Here is a 14,811-nt window from a genome sequence, read left to right on the forward strand (position 1 = left end):
GTGACAACAGGCTGATGCTCACTGTGAACAAAACATTACATTCAATGGGAAAAAGGATTTACAAATAGAACTGGTAATGAGTTACGAGGAATATTATATACAAAACTGTTAGCAATGTCTGTTGGAACTCTCCCAGAAACTCGTTTCAGCATGTTTTGCTCCTGGCGAAAAGTTCTCAAGTTTCTAGCTGGGTGGCAGTGTAAAAGTACTGCAATGTTCTACGAGTGTCATACTCATCGTCTGGGGATGCCAGAAGTCATGGTATTTAACACTGCCACCCAAATGGAAACCCGAGAGCTTTTCACCAACAAGACATGCCAGGAGAGCCTACATTCACACACGTTTTGCTCTGTGAATCATTTCACAAGTCACACAGAAGGTGCTGGAGTGGCTTATTTTATTTACTTCCAATTCCTCTGTGGTTTATGGAATAGCCTTCTTTTTCCTTGTCTTATCCTGTATCTTCATGACGGAATTTATGTAACCCACCTTTTGTTTACTGTTATTCAATTCAAAAGACTGAAAATATTTTTGAAATGTCTGAGTAATCCACATCCAGACAAGTCAGCACACTGGCCACATTTTTAATCTGCCAGGCAGATTCGACCCGGGGTCAGCGTGCCTTCCTGCATCGCAGAAGGGTATGCTGACATGTACAGCAATCTACACAGGTCACGCTTATGGAATAGTATTTCGGGGTAAAACTAACAGTTGAATAAATGGAATTTTTAAATTGCTGAAAAGGGCCATTTCTCGACACATGGTGCTATAAAGGCACACTGCAAGTCACCATTTAAAATGTTGTGTGTTTCGTTCAGTTTGGTCTTACTGATTATAGTGGCTGGTTCGCGTTTTGGCTGTGTTTCGAGCAGAATTGGTTTCAGTGAGTTAACGATTTAGTGGCTTTGTGTGAAAGTTATTGTAGTGCTGTTCGCTGTAGGTTGTATGTTAATGTAAGTAACTGAATTTGTTGTTGGTCTTGTTAGGTATGGATATGACTGATAAAATAAATAGGGTGCGACTCCATGCTATAATGAGTGCGACTCAGTTGGAGCTGATCAAATTTCTACAGCTTTTTGGGTTGATTGCGAAGGTGGTCAAGTGTGCTGTCTGTCGGAAGGAAATGACATTGGAAAAAGTTCCGGTGTCTTGGACCAGGGACAGTTATATGTGGCAGTGCCGTAGAAATAAACTATGGCACTCTATATGTCACAGTTCCTGGTTCGAGAAGTCTAGGTTGGGCATGCGCGAGATTGTGTTGTTGACGTATTACTTTTGTTATAGATCCTCTCAAAGTTTTTGTGCATGGAGGTGGACGAGTCGCAGTTTGGGAAAAGGAAGTATGGCAGGGATAAGTCTGTGGTTGGTCTCTGGGTGTGGGGGGCTGTTGTACCAGGAGGTGGGTGTTCGGAACGTTTTCAGGGTTGTGGGGGCGGGGGGAGGGGGGGTCTAAGGCAGAATTAGTGGGGTTAGTTGAGGAGTTTGTAGAACTGGGTTCCACTGTAGTTTCAGATGCTTTTTCTTCTTATAGGGGGTTGGGTCAGAGGGGTTACAATCATTTAGTTGTTAACCATAGTTTAGAGTTTAAACATTATGACACTGGGGCTTGTACGAATACTATAGAGGGGATGTGGGGGGCCGTTAAGTCAGTTCTTGGGAGGGGAAGAGATGTACAGGCCGAAGGTGGTTAGTTAGGGTGGTTTGCGTGGGTGGCTGCGGCTCGGGGGGGGGGGGGTGATTCAGTTGTTGGTATTGTTTGTGGGGGGGGGGGGGGTTTGGTTTGTGATTTAATTGTGGAGCATCTATTTTGTTGCAGTTTTTGTTGAGATGTAGTGTGTGATTGAGATTTTTTTATTTTGTGTTTTGTTTTTGTTTACAGGTATTTTATTTTGGGGTGAGGGGGGGAGGTTGGGTTGGGTTGGGGGGGTGGGGTGTGGGTGGGTTGGGTGTTTCTTTTGGTTGTGTATTTTTTCGTTGGTTTGTGGTTGTGTGTGTTTGTGGATGGGTGTGTGACTGTGGTGGGTGACCTAGGTTGTGGCAAGTTTTTATTTTTCATGTTCTTAGTGTATTTGTTGTATGTTGGGGTCGACGCAAGTGTTCCATTACAATGTGTGGTAGTGGCTATGGGTGTTCTGGTATCGGGAGTTGCTGTTGAGCTATATAGGTTAAGGGAAGTGTTTGATTCCAATTTGTGGGATCGGAAGCTGCTGCTGAGCTATATAGGTCAAGGGAAGTGTCCAATTTTAGAAGATACTGTGTTTAGTGGAATTTGGGGAGTTTTGTGTTACCTTTTCTTTTTTTTTTTTTTTTTTTGTCATGTTGTGTAGTTTGGTACGGGGGTGTGTGTCTAAATTTGTTTATATTTACTTTGTCCCCACCCAAAAACCCCCAATTTCCCACACTTGTCCCATTATGTCATTAGGTTTTTTGTGGAACATGTGTGTGTTGGTTTTTCGTGTGTGTTACCATGTTTACGTAATGACATCATAGGCACCATATTGGAGTCGTGGTGTATGGTCGTTTCCACCATATTTGTGACATCATGGGTCAAGGTAGATGGGTGGAATCGGATGCTTCTGTATTTCCGAAACTGCTTTTCAAGCAGAGTTAAAAACATTTCTACTTGAGAAGAGCTTCTAAAATATAGGTAACAAAAGTAGTAGCCCGTCTTGGCTGTGTTTGTCTATGCACAAGAGTGTTTCTGTTGCTGGTTTCCTGTTTTCTCTGTTCGGTCGTGGTGCAATACACCACCTCAGTAAAGACAATCAGATACAAGAATAGTTGTGTAGGAATTAGTGATAGCAGGGGCTCAAGTTGGTGTGTTCTTTCCCCTCCCAGAACTGTAATATTACAAAGTTTCATGTTCTAATAATGTTACTGTTTATACTTTTGTATCATGGAGGTTACTAAAAGGGTCTCGATATCTGTGTGGTTTTGCTGACAATTTTCTTCCGAAATAAAATACTGAGCAAGGCTGCACAGTGTTAAGTCACAGGCCTTGCATTCCAGACAAGTGTGGTACACCTATCCTGGCCCGAGTTTTCCATGGCTTCCCCGGGTCCCTACGCTGAATGTTGCGATGGTCCCATTGAAAAGGTCATGGCTGACTTCCTATCCCATCCTTGCCTAATCTGATCCACATTCATTTACATTTTATATATGAAGTGTATCTGACATGCCTTATACTGTTGCATTGAATGATCAAATAACTAATACATAAATAAATAGAATAAAAATTACTCATATACAGCATCGTTTAGTTATGTTTGTCAGTCTTAAATCAACAGAGAAACAATGCTTCAGTACTAACTTAATTTCTTACCAATGTAATGGAAAACTGATGATCTACTGTATCAAATAACCAAAACAGCTCATAAAATATGTAACTGTTGGTACATGACACTGTTACAGTAGATTTCTAGCAGCAAGCAATTTCCTCTCCCGACAGTCTCTCTTAACTAATATTAATGTAAAACTAGTAGAAAACGCATTTGTATGGAGAAATATCAAGTAGCAGAATTGCACAAGAAGGCAAATGTTTTGCAAGACAATACCAGTAACACCACCTTATCAGCGCAGTAATCTATACAGTATTGCTTTCCGCTATGAGTAGGTCTACGCTGCAAATCTTTTTCATGTTTGTGCTTCCCATATTTGTTCCTTCATATCCAGTTCTGCAAACTGTACAGCAATAGCACTCTGTGGGGCAGTAGTTATATAAGCAGAAATCTGGAACGCATGCTAAATCTCGAAAACTACTGAATAGGAACAATTTCTTCCTAAAATAAAACTACAACCCAATATGTTAGTAGTTCATGTGGTTTATTAGACTCTACAACGTAGCACTTTTACCAGTAAGTTACCTATTACAACAACTAAAACACATTTCACGCGATGCTTCATATATACCACGGTCGCTATAAAAACCGCTACTGTGTTACCTTTCTCTGTCACTATGTTTCTTATCCGGCGACCACGCTGTCAGCGCTGCCATTTTCAAAACAAGTGTTATGAACTTATGTTGACATATTTTTGACTTCAAAGATGTTCAAAACATCCACACGCTCTTCGACCATAGTATCTATGGTCGAAGCACACGCCACTTGTTGCGGAATTCAAAGATGTTCAAAATATCCACATGCCACTTGTAGCGCCGGAAGACAAAAATGAATTGTCGATTGATAAAGGAAAGCTATGTGATTTATTTTCTGATTCACATCACACACAATAGAACCACTGTGAATAATACGCACAGTTCTGCAGTGATTACTAACAGTGCGTTTTAATTTGTACGTGAGAAATATCTCAACATGTGAATAGGGACGTGCTACTCAAAGATCTTCGAAGGATATGTTGGCTTCACCGTGATCGATTTAAACAAGTTGAATGTGTCCGAAAGTGGAAACCTCAAAGATATCCTTGACAGTTGACAGTGTAGTTTTTGTTGTTGTTGTAACTTTCTATTGTAGTGCAGAGTTATATTGTCTGTTATAAAAAAAAAAAAAATGCCGTATGCTAATCAGCCGACTGTACATATCACAGATCTGACTGAAGAAAATGTGAGATTTCAGATTGAGGACACAGACTTGAGGTGCGTGTAATATTACGCAGGTGACATTTGTCTAATCTGTATGCAAATTATACTGCGCGCACAACTGTTTCATGCTTACTGCATATCAAGTGTAAATCTCAATGTTTGTGACTACTATTTTCATTTATTGATGAATGCTAAATGTTATTACAATGAATGCTTCTGCTTGCTGGTTACACTATAAGCTTCATCGATCAGTTTGATTGCCAGTGGAAGAAACCGGTAATTAGGTCATAAGTCAATGTATATTTGATTAATCTGTGTGGATCTTGGGTCAAAACTTTTTATTGTATTATACAGCCAAAACAATAAAATCATCAAGTGTACGTCGTGACCATCCCAAATGGGGGATTTTAGGAGTACTCTAGCCCAAAGTAGAGAAGGGAGCACCGTCTTTACCCGAGAAACAACTTTGCCTGTAGAGTAATAACATTTATATGATCCTATCCAGGAAGCATAGGTCTCAAACTTATCTTCAGCGCAGATTTTAGTTTAAACCTATGCTTTCTGCGTCTTTCAACTTCTTTCATGTGATGTTCAATTAAAAATTGCCTTTATCTTCATATTTTCCTGTGTCTTTCTATCCTGTGCTCTTTTGTTTCCTTTATGAATGTTGTATTTTCTGGCATCATTCTGCAACTTTTCTCATGCTCTGCTGACATTGTTCTTCCCATTTCGTAAATAAATAGTAAGTCATGTTAGTGTAAACCATTAAGGCACTGAAGTCAGATTAATCTGTGATTGACAAACTGCAGTGACGGGAGTCAGTGTTGCTGAAATGCATCCATCCACACTCCACAAGGCACTATTTGTAACCACAAAATAGGCAGAACAGCAAGCGTGTGGCATGTGAGAAAGAAGTACGATTGGATCTCGGTGGAGTTTAGTTATACTAACCAACACAACTTAAAAATGTTAAATGATTTAGATTTTACGAATAATCCAAAAAACTGTTGCGAGTGTGACATAATTACTTTTGAATATTTGTACAGAGTGTTTGCCAATTCATGTTACATGCTTCTAGAGGATGTGGAGGGGCTCAGTAGATCCAAGTTTTACATAGGAACCCATACCTAGATATGGTACATTTCCATGTTACAAGGAAAACAGTTGCTACTCAATAGTGCTCTAGATGCCGGTTGCGCAGTTCGCATGTTACGGTAGGCTACCCACAATCATGAATGTTACAATGTTCTCTGTTTCCATCTGCCTTGCTTTTATGCTTCTTGGTGATGCTTTGCTTCAATTGACATCATGGTGATTGGTACTGCAGTAACAGGATACCTGAGTACACATTCACAGACTACACTGATATGTTGTTAATTTACGATGAAGCTGGCCATAATGGAAGAGAACTCAAAGTTTGTACCGCAAGGAATTTCCAAATCATGTGACTCCATCTCATCCCATGTTTGCCTGAGTAAAACAAGAGCTGTGGGAAAGTGGGAAATTCAAAAGCTACTGAGCAAACTATGGTTCTCCAAGAAAGCGGTGCACTGTCCTATTTGAAGGGGAAATAAGTTGAAAAGATCCCAACAACGAGCACATGAGCCATTGCACTTGACTGCACGTATCTCACTCATCTGTTGGGCATGTTCTGCATGAACGAGAACTCCACCCATATCACCCTCAGGAGGTGCATGCCATGCTTCCTGTGTATTTTGTGCCACGTGTCAATTTCTATAATTGGTTTTTATACCGTCGTGTGGATTTTCCTCAGTTTCCAAGGCGAATTTTGTTCGCCAACGAAGTTCACTTCAGCAGGGAAGATGTTCTTGAATGCTTAATATAGCCACATTTGGGATCAAGAAAACCTTAAAGGCTTGTGTACATGAAGATTTCTACTCATATTTGGCCACAGTGTGTGAGCAGGTATCTGTGATGGTCATGTGATTGGGCCGTACATCCTTCTTCCTCACCTAATGGGTGCCTGGTACTTGACCTTATCTAATGGGTGCCAGGTGCTTGAGATTACGGAAAAAAGTGCTGGCAGAGTTTTTAGAAATGGTGCCATTGGACATTCGATATGAATGGTGGTGCAGCAGTACATTTTACAGTTTGTCTCCAAAACAATCTGAATGTAGTTTATGGGGACAGGTGTATCGATCAAAGTGGGCCACATGCTTGGCCACTAAGATCCCCTTCGATTTTTCTTGCGTGGACACATGAAGAGTCTTGTTTATGAGACACCTGTACAGTCGGGGGAAGATCTGGTTGCACGAGTCGTGGCAGTGACAAAAGTGATTAACCATGTTACATGTTGGATAGAGTTTATGTGAAGTTAGTGCACAGACGCATTGTAGGCCTATGCACTGAACTGTATGGTCTTCATATTGAACAGTCATTGTAATATCACTGTAAATAGGAGTGAAATCTGTACATCATATTTTCCTTGAAACATGGAATGAACCATTTCGGGATATGGATTCGTATGTAAAACTTGATCTACAACCTCTGAAGTGTAAAATGAATACTGAAGTATCCTGTATGTGGCCATTTACATATTTAACACTGCTTTAAGGGTCACTAGATGGTTTTATTAGGTTTTGTCACTCCTAACCCAAAATCAACAGAATTGCTGAGATACACAGTAAACTTTTTGTTTTTTTTTGTCACAGGTGGGACACTAAATGCAATTATCTTTTAGTTGCATGCATAATGTCTTACTTTTGAACATCCACAGCAGTATGAAATACTTCAAAATTAATTCATAGAAAGTGGATTCCTTGACATCAGCTGTATATGGTATAGATTTACTACTCAATGGTGATGACTGAAAATTTGTGCCAGACCAAGACTAGAACCTGGATTTCCCACTTATCGCAAGCAGTCGTCTTAACTACTTCAGCTATCTGTGATGCTCCCTGGATGAATTTAGAGGATTGCCATAGAAGGATGTAGACAGTTTGTTATATTGAAGTTTGTAGGACGCATCAAGTTGGAGACAGGCAACTGGAAAAAAAAACACGCACACATATAGATTACGCTCACAGCCTTCGTCATAAAGAGAGAGCGTGAGCAAGCATGCACGCACGCACGCACACACACATACACACATACACACACACACACACACACACACACACACTCTCTCTCTCTCTCTCTCTCTCTCTCTCTCTCTCTCTCTCTCTCTGTCTGCAATGTGAGGTGTCTTCTTTACAGTAAGTAGCAATCTGTCTTTTCCTACAATGTTGATATTCCTACCTGGAGTTTCGTTGTTTGATATGGAAATTTGGGTTGGATCGGGGAGCATGCCCAGATAGCCAGAGTGGCACTCGCAATATGCGGGAAATCCGGGTACAAATACAAGAGTGGTACACATTTTCAGATGTCACTATTGGGTCGTAAATCTATACCTATTACAGGAATTCGCAGTAAGTGAATAATTTCAAAGTAACTTACAACCAGCTATATGTGTGTGTGTGTGTGTGTGTGTGTGTGTGTGCCATGTTGAATTCTGTATTGTTATAACATTATCCAGTGTATCATATATTAGCATATTGACTTGTTTTTGCAGTGTTGCTAATAGCATGAGAAGAGTTTTCATAGCGGAAACACCAACGATGGCCATTGATTGGGTGCAACTTGAAGCCAATTCAACAGTCCTTAGTGATGAGTTTTTGGCACATCGCATTGGATTAATACCATTGACATCTGATGAAGTGGTTGACCGCATCCATTATACAAGGGTAACTTTAACATTTATGTTATATCCTTATTCAATGCAGAATACTAAACGGTCTCTCTAGAAACCACTTAGAACAGATAGTTCAGAAGCCCAACCATTATGGATATCTATTACATGAAATGTCAACAAATAAAGCTGACCTCTTTGAGGAGTTCCTCATTGAAAATTGTGTCAGTGACCATGAAGCAGTTCTGGCAAGGAGTGCAAAGGGCAACTAAAGCAAGTAGGAAGATTAATCTGTTCACTCAGTTACATAAAGAGACAGTAGCGTCATATTCTAAGGAAGAACTTGAAACATATGGTTTTGGGCGCAGAAATGTAGAGTAACTTCTGGCTCATCAGTGGCACCAAAATGGATGACACAGGAACTGAAATTGAGGGTTGCAAAGAAAAAACAGGGATATCTAACTGCTTTTTTAAATGATCCTTTATTAAGGAAAGTACAGGAGCACTGTCCCTGTTTTTAATTCTCACATCACTGTAAAAATTAATGGTATAGATATTAGTGTCAGTGTTTTGGGGGGGGGGGGGGCTGAAATTGCTAAAATTGAATATGCCCCCTGGACCTGATAGAATCCTTATTCTCGTCCATTTCACTTCCTGCAGTTTTGGTTGCGATCAACTGCATGCATGCAGTACAGAAAACTGTACAGTAAACATGTCAGCTGTAGTTTTGCTTATACACATTTTGAACCATTTTGTAGTTTTGCTTGTAGCCTTGTCTTTCATGTTCTATGTTCAGTGTTGTGGCTGAAGTAACTAATAGTGTACTTGTAAATGAGGTAATACAGCAGGAATTCGGCAAGGGTGATGTGACAGTTGTAATGGCTATGGAAAGCATCTGTGGGCACAGTATAGGGAGGATGTCGGGAAGAGTGTCATATGCTCTTCCTTTCTTCTGACCTGACAAATGGCTCATCCAGCCAGTTACAAAACATTTTACAGATAAATATACTTACTGAATGAACCATGATAACAACTTGACTTGTTCAGTCAATGTTTTATTCACATTGGTAAAGAACTGATCATATTAACTTTTGTTTGTATTTTGAAGTTACCCCAGACAGGCACCTAGCAGTAGTGAATAATTATATCTACAGCTTCAGTAGTTATTTCATCATGGTCAATACCAATTAAAGTTGAAGTACATAATCTGTTCAGTCTAATTATCCACATCATTGAGGGTTTTCAGTTTAGGAAATATCCCCCAACTGGGTTACAAATGTTATGCATGGAAAGCTCATTGTGTTTCTCCATGGGGTTGGCATAGCCGTAAATTCCAGAGACGTTGCTAATCTACAGTGTAAAACAAAGGAGGAGAAATATGGAAGAGATGGATGGACCAAGATTTTTGAGGAGGTAACAAACCAGATAGGGTGTAATCCTTGGTAAAGTAAATAATCTGTTTTAATTGTCATAATAGCAACAAAATCTAGCATTATATTTTTCCTTAGTTTGCTCGTTTTTTTGTGTTGCCATATAAGAATAGTTTTTCAGGACTGTTCGTGCATGGATTTCTGCCCAGAATGCAGTGTAGAGTTTACATTAGATGTGAAATGCACAGATGACCAAACAAGACATGTAACAACAGCAGATTTAAAATCAAGTGACCCTCGTGTTGTGCCTGTCACATCTCGACACAGAGAAGATGATGCAAATGAATATGGAGAAACAGATGGTATGTTTGGTGAATGGTGTATTGTTTGTTTTTATGAGTTTTCATAGGAATGTGTGTCCCATCACAGGCGGAGCTTCAAGGAATCCTCAGAACCTTAGGCCCCCTACAAAACCTTTCACCTGACTCCATCAACCTCCTGACCTCACCGACACCCCGCACCCCTACCTTCTACCTACAATTCACAAACCCAATCATCCCGGCCGCCCCATTGTAGCTGGTTACCAAATCCCCACAGAACGTATCTCTGCCTACGTAGATCAACACCTGCAACCCATTACATGCAGTCTCCCATCCTTCATCAAAGACACCAACCACTTTCTCGAACGCCTGGAATCCTTGCCCAATCTATTACCCCCAGAAACCATCCTTGTAACCATTGATGCCACTTCCTTATACACAAATATTCCGCACGTCCAGGGCCTCACTGCGATGGAGCACTTCCTTTCACGCCGATCACCTGCCACCCTACCTAAAACCTCTTTCCTCATTACCTTAGCCAGCTTCATCCTGACCCACAACTTCTTCACTTTTGAAGGCCAGACATACCAACAATTAAAGGGAACAGCCATGGGTACCAGGATGGCCCCCTCGTACGCCAACCTATTCATGGGTCGCTTAGGGGAAGCCTTCTTGGTTACCCAGGCCTGCCAACCCAAAGTTTGGTACAGATTTATTGGTGACATCTTCATGATCTGGACTCACAGTGAAGAAGAACTCCAGAATTTCCTCTCCAACCTCAACTCCTTTGGTTCCATCAGATTCATCTGGTCCTACTCCAAATCCCATGCCACTTTCCTTGACGTTGACCTCCATCTGTCCAATGGCCAGCTTCACACGTCCGTCCACATCAAACCCACCAACAAGCAACAGTACCTCCATTATGACAGCTGCCACCCATTCCACATCAAACGGTCCCTTCCCTACAGCCTAGGTCTTCGTGGCAAACGAATTTGCTGCAGTCCGGAATCCCTGAACCATTACACCAACAACCTGAAAACAGCTTTCACATCCCTCCCGACCTGGTACAGAAGCAAATAACCAGAGCCACTTCCTCATCCCCTCAAACCCAGAACCTCCCACAGAAGAACCACAAAAGTGCCCCACTTGTGACAGGATACTTTCCGGGACTGGATCAGACTCTGAATGTGGCTCTCCAGCAGGGATACGACTTCCTCAAATTCTGCCCTGAAATGAGATCCATCCTTCATTAAATCCTCCCCACTCCACCAAGAGTGTCTTTCCGCCGTCCACCTAACCTTCATAACCTCTTAGTTCATCCCTATGAAATCCTCAAACCACCTTCCTTACCCTCTGGCTCCTACCCTTGTAACCGCCCCCAGTGTAAAACCTGTCCAATGCACCCTCCCACCACCATCTACTCCAGTCCTGTAACCCGGAAGGTGTACACGATCGAAGGCAGAGCCACGTGTGAAAGCACCCACGTGATTTACCAACTGACCTGCCTACACTGTGAAGCTTTCTATGTAGGAATGACCAGCAACAAACTGTCCATTCGCATGAATGGACACAGGCAGACAGTGTTTGGTAACAAGGATCACCCTGTGGCTAAACATGCCTTGGTGCACTGCCAGCACATCTTGGCACAGTGTTACACCGTCCGGGTTATGTGGATACTTCCCACTAACACCAACCTGTCAGAACTCCGGAGATGGGAACTTGCCCTTCAGTATATCCTCTCTTCTCGTTATCCGCCAGGCCTCAACCTCCGCTAATTTCAAGTTGCTGCCACTCATACCTCACCTGTCTTTCACATCTTTGCCTCTTTACTTCCGCCTCGACTACATCTCTGCCCAAACTCTTTGCCTTTACAAATGTCTGCTTGTGTCTGTGTATGTGCGGATGGATATGCGTGTGTGTGCGAGTGTATACCTGTCCTTTTTTCCCCCCTAAGGTAAGTCTTTCCGCTCTCGGGATTGGAATGACTCCCTTAAAACCCACATCCTTTCGTCTTTCCTTCCCTCTTTCCCGATGAAGCAACCGTTTGTTGTGAAAGTTTGAATTTTGTGTGTATGTATGTGTTTGTTTGTGTGTCTATTGACCTGCCAGCGCTTTCGTATGGTAAGTCACATCATCTTTGTTTTAAATATATTTTTCCCGCGTGGAATGTTTCCATATAAGACAGCAACCAGCCACAAATTTATTTTAAGTTCCTTTATTCAAAAGGTACCCTTACCGGTTTCGAATCATTACAATTCATCGTCAGACGACTTTCATGCTTTCATTAGAACATGTGGTGCATTTTTTTATTAATTAGTTGTTGTGAAATGTTGGTCTGGAGCATTTGTTTTCATAGTTATCGTCCATCAAATTATGTTCGTAGTTTTCATCACCTTCTTATTGTTGCAAACATAAATTTCTATCATTGAGCACTTTAGATTTGTCAAAGAATACATTTCCACCGCACACTTATTGTTTCACGTATAAATTTGTATCATATTTGTCACAGAATACATTTCTAACATGCATCAAAAGACGACGAATTGTAATGATTCAAAACTGGTAATGGTACTGTTTGAATAAAGGAACTTAAAATAAATTTGCTGCTAGTTGCTGTCTCAACACTATCAACATTTGGTTTCAAATAACAGCCACGGTCTCCAACCATGTCATCATATGACAAAATTGCATTAAAATGTTTGCTGTATACTGTCTGTTTCTGCTGGTGAATTGTGTACTTACTGTTTTTCATGTTTCCAGAGATTTTAATAGTAAAACTGCGAAAGGGCCAAGAGTTGAAATTAAGAGCTTATGCAAAGAAAGGCTTTGGAAAAGAACATGCAAAATGGAACCCTACAGCTGGTGTGTCATTTGAGTATGACCCAGACAATTCCATGAGACACACACTATTCCCTAAGCCAGATGAATGGCCAAAAAGTGACTACACGGAACTGCCAGAAGACCAACGTAAGCGATATTTATACCATTATTGGTTTCTTTGTTAACGGCTGCATATACATTTTCGCTTTTAACAATTAATTCAATTTTTGCAGATGAGGCACCATATACATGGGAAGCGAAACCTAATAAATTCTTCTTCTGTGTTGAAAGTGCAGGAGCTTTGCGGCCTGAAAATATTGTGACAATGGGTGTGGCTGTATTAAAGAACAAGTTGTCCAATTTGCAAACCCAGCTGAGCCAAGAACTTCACATTGATGATCTTACAATCCATTGAATCTGTGCAGCATATTATTGAAGAATTCTGTTATTAGATTGTGTAGAATTGATGTTATTTTTGTGGAGAAATTTGTGACATTTCATTACAAGTACTATTAGTTCTCTTCACCTTTCTGTGCTGCAAAGGGGCAGTTGCCAATAGTGTAATCAACAGGTCTTCAGCAGTCATATGGCTTGTTATTTTCATTTCCACAAGGAAACTTAAATGTGATACTAAAAATGTCATTCAAGAGTTTGACTTGCACAATCAAATTGCTGGAGTATTCTTAATACACTATTTAAGAGTACGTTGTTTTACTGTGGTTCTGTGGGCAAAATTTTAGACTTTTCTTGGAAATATCTCTACTCAGAAATGACTTTGACTTGCTTGCCTTCGGAGAGCTATAAATTAACAAACATACTAAATAATTAGTATGTATAGCCAAATTCAAGGATATTCTGTAATACTGCTGCTACAAGTGTTTTATCTGTAACAGAACAGAAAAAAAAAAAAAAAAAAAAAACATACTGAGTTTTGTAAATGATCTGTTCATGTTATTACAGCTATGAAACTTAGGTCTCATGTTGAAACCAGCAATTTAGAGACATCCCAATGAAAAACTTATTCTGCCCTGTGCTTAAAAAAGGTTTGCAGCATCTTGAGTTTCGTAAATGATCTGTTCATGTTGTTACAGCTATGAAACTTAGGTCTCATGTTGAAACCAGCAATTTAGAGACATCCCAATGAAAAACTTATTCTGCCCTGTGCTTAAAAAAAGTTTGCAGCACAAAAAGTAGAATGATTATAGTTTCAGAACAAATGATGATGAGTAGAGGTAGGAAAAAAAAGCCACTTTTGGGACAATGCAATAAGAATTCATAAGGTGGATATAATTAACCTAATTATCAAGTCAGTTCAAAATATCTATAAGAGCTTACACAACTTATAGTAGATGGGAACAGTAAGCATCTCCTTGGTAAAATTAACTACTCATGTAAACTTTTCGTTTCCCTCAGAAATTACCTACTCTTGTTGATTCCCAAGATCAATGCTTCTCTACTTAACGAGATTGGTAATCACAGCCTATACTTTCATTGTCAGTTTGTTTTATAAAATCAAGTTTTTTGTAAATAAAAGCTGTTTTTTTTTTTTTTTTTAAGGATTGGATGTTTTAAAATTTTGGTATGTATTAAGTGCTTTCAACTTGTTGTTGTTGTGGTCTTCAGTCCTGAGACTGGTTTGGTGCAGCTCTCCATGCTACTCTATCCTGTGCAAGCTTCTTCATCTCCCAGTACCTACTGCAACCTACATCCTTCTGAATCTGCTTAGTGTATTGATCTCTTGGTATCCCTCTACGATTTTTACCCTCCACGCTGCCCTCCAATGCTAAATTTGTGATCCCTTGATGCCTCAAAACATGTCCTACCAACCGATCCCTTCTTCTAGTCAAGTTGTGCCACAAACTTCTCTTCTCCCCAATCCTATTCAATACCTCCTCATTAGTTACGTGATCTACCCATCTTATCTTCAGCATTCTTCTGTAGCACCACATTTCGAAAGCTTCTATTCTCTTCCTGTCCAAACTGGTTATCGTCCATGTTTCATTTCCATACATGGCTACACTCCATACAAATACTTTCAGAAACGATTTCCTGACACTTAAATCTATACTCAATGTT

The 14,811-nt window shown here is 40.4% G+C and overlaps 2 protein-coding genes across 2 annotated transcripts in view; one reads left to right on the forward strand and one right to left on the reverse strand.

The window, feature by feature from the left end:
• LOC124774899 (signal recognition particle 19 kDa protein) overlaps positions 1-4,092 on the reverse strand; it is a 69,300-nt gene extending 65,208 nt beyond the window's left edge. Inside the window, exon 1 of the mRNA XM_047249558.1 lies at positions 3,942-4,092. Within this exon, the coding sequence (XP_047105514.1) occupies positions 3,942-3,994 (53 nt within the window). The 5' untranslated portion in view covers positions 3,995-4,092. The remainder of the gene's footprint in view (positions 1-3,941) is intronic.
• A 284-nt stretch (positions 4,093-4,376) lies between these two features.
• Positions 4,377-14,451, forward strand: LOC124774898 (DNA-directed RNA polymerase II subunit RPB3). The gene is made up of 5 exons (XM_047249557.1): positions 4,377-4,591; positions 8,109-8,280; positions 9,777-9,957; positions 12,676-12,882; positions 12,969-14,451. The coding sequence occupies exons 1-5, from the start codon at positions 4,506-4,508 to the stop codon at positions 13,148-13,150; spliced, it is 828 nt and encodes a 275-aa protein (XP_047105513.1). The 5' UTR covers positions 4,377-4,505; the 3' UTR covers positions 13,151-14,451.
• The last annotated feature ends 360 nt before the right edge of the window (positions 14,452-14,811 follow it).

This window comes from Schistocerca piceifrons, chromosome 2 (assembly GCF_021461385.2).
Source record: "Schistocerca piceifrons isolate TAMUIC-IGC-003096 chromosome 2, iqSchPice1.1, whole genome shotgun sequence".
NCBI classification, from domain to species: Eukaryota; Metazoa; Arthropoda; class Insecta; order Orthoptera; family Acrididae; genus Schistocerca; species Schistocerca piceifrons.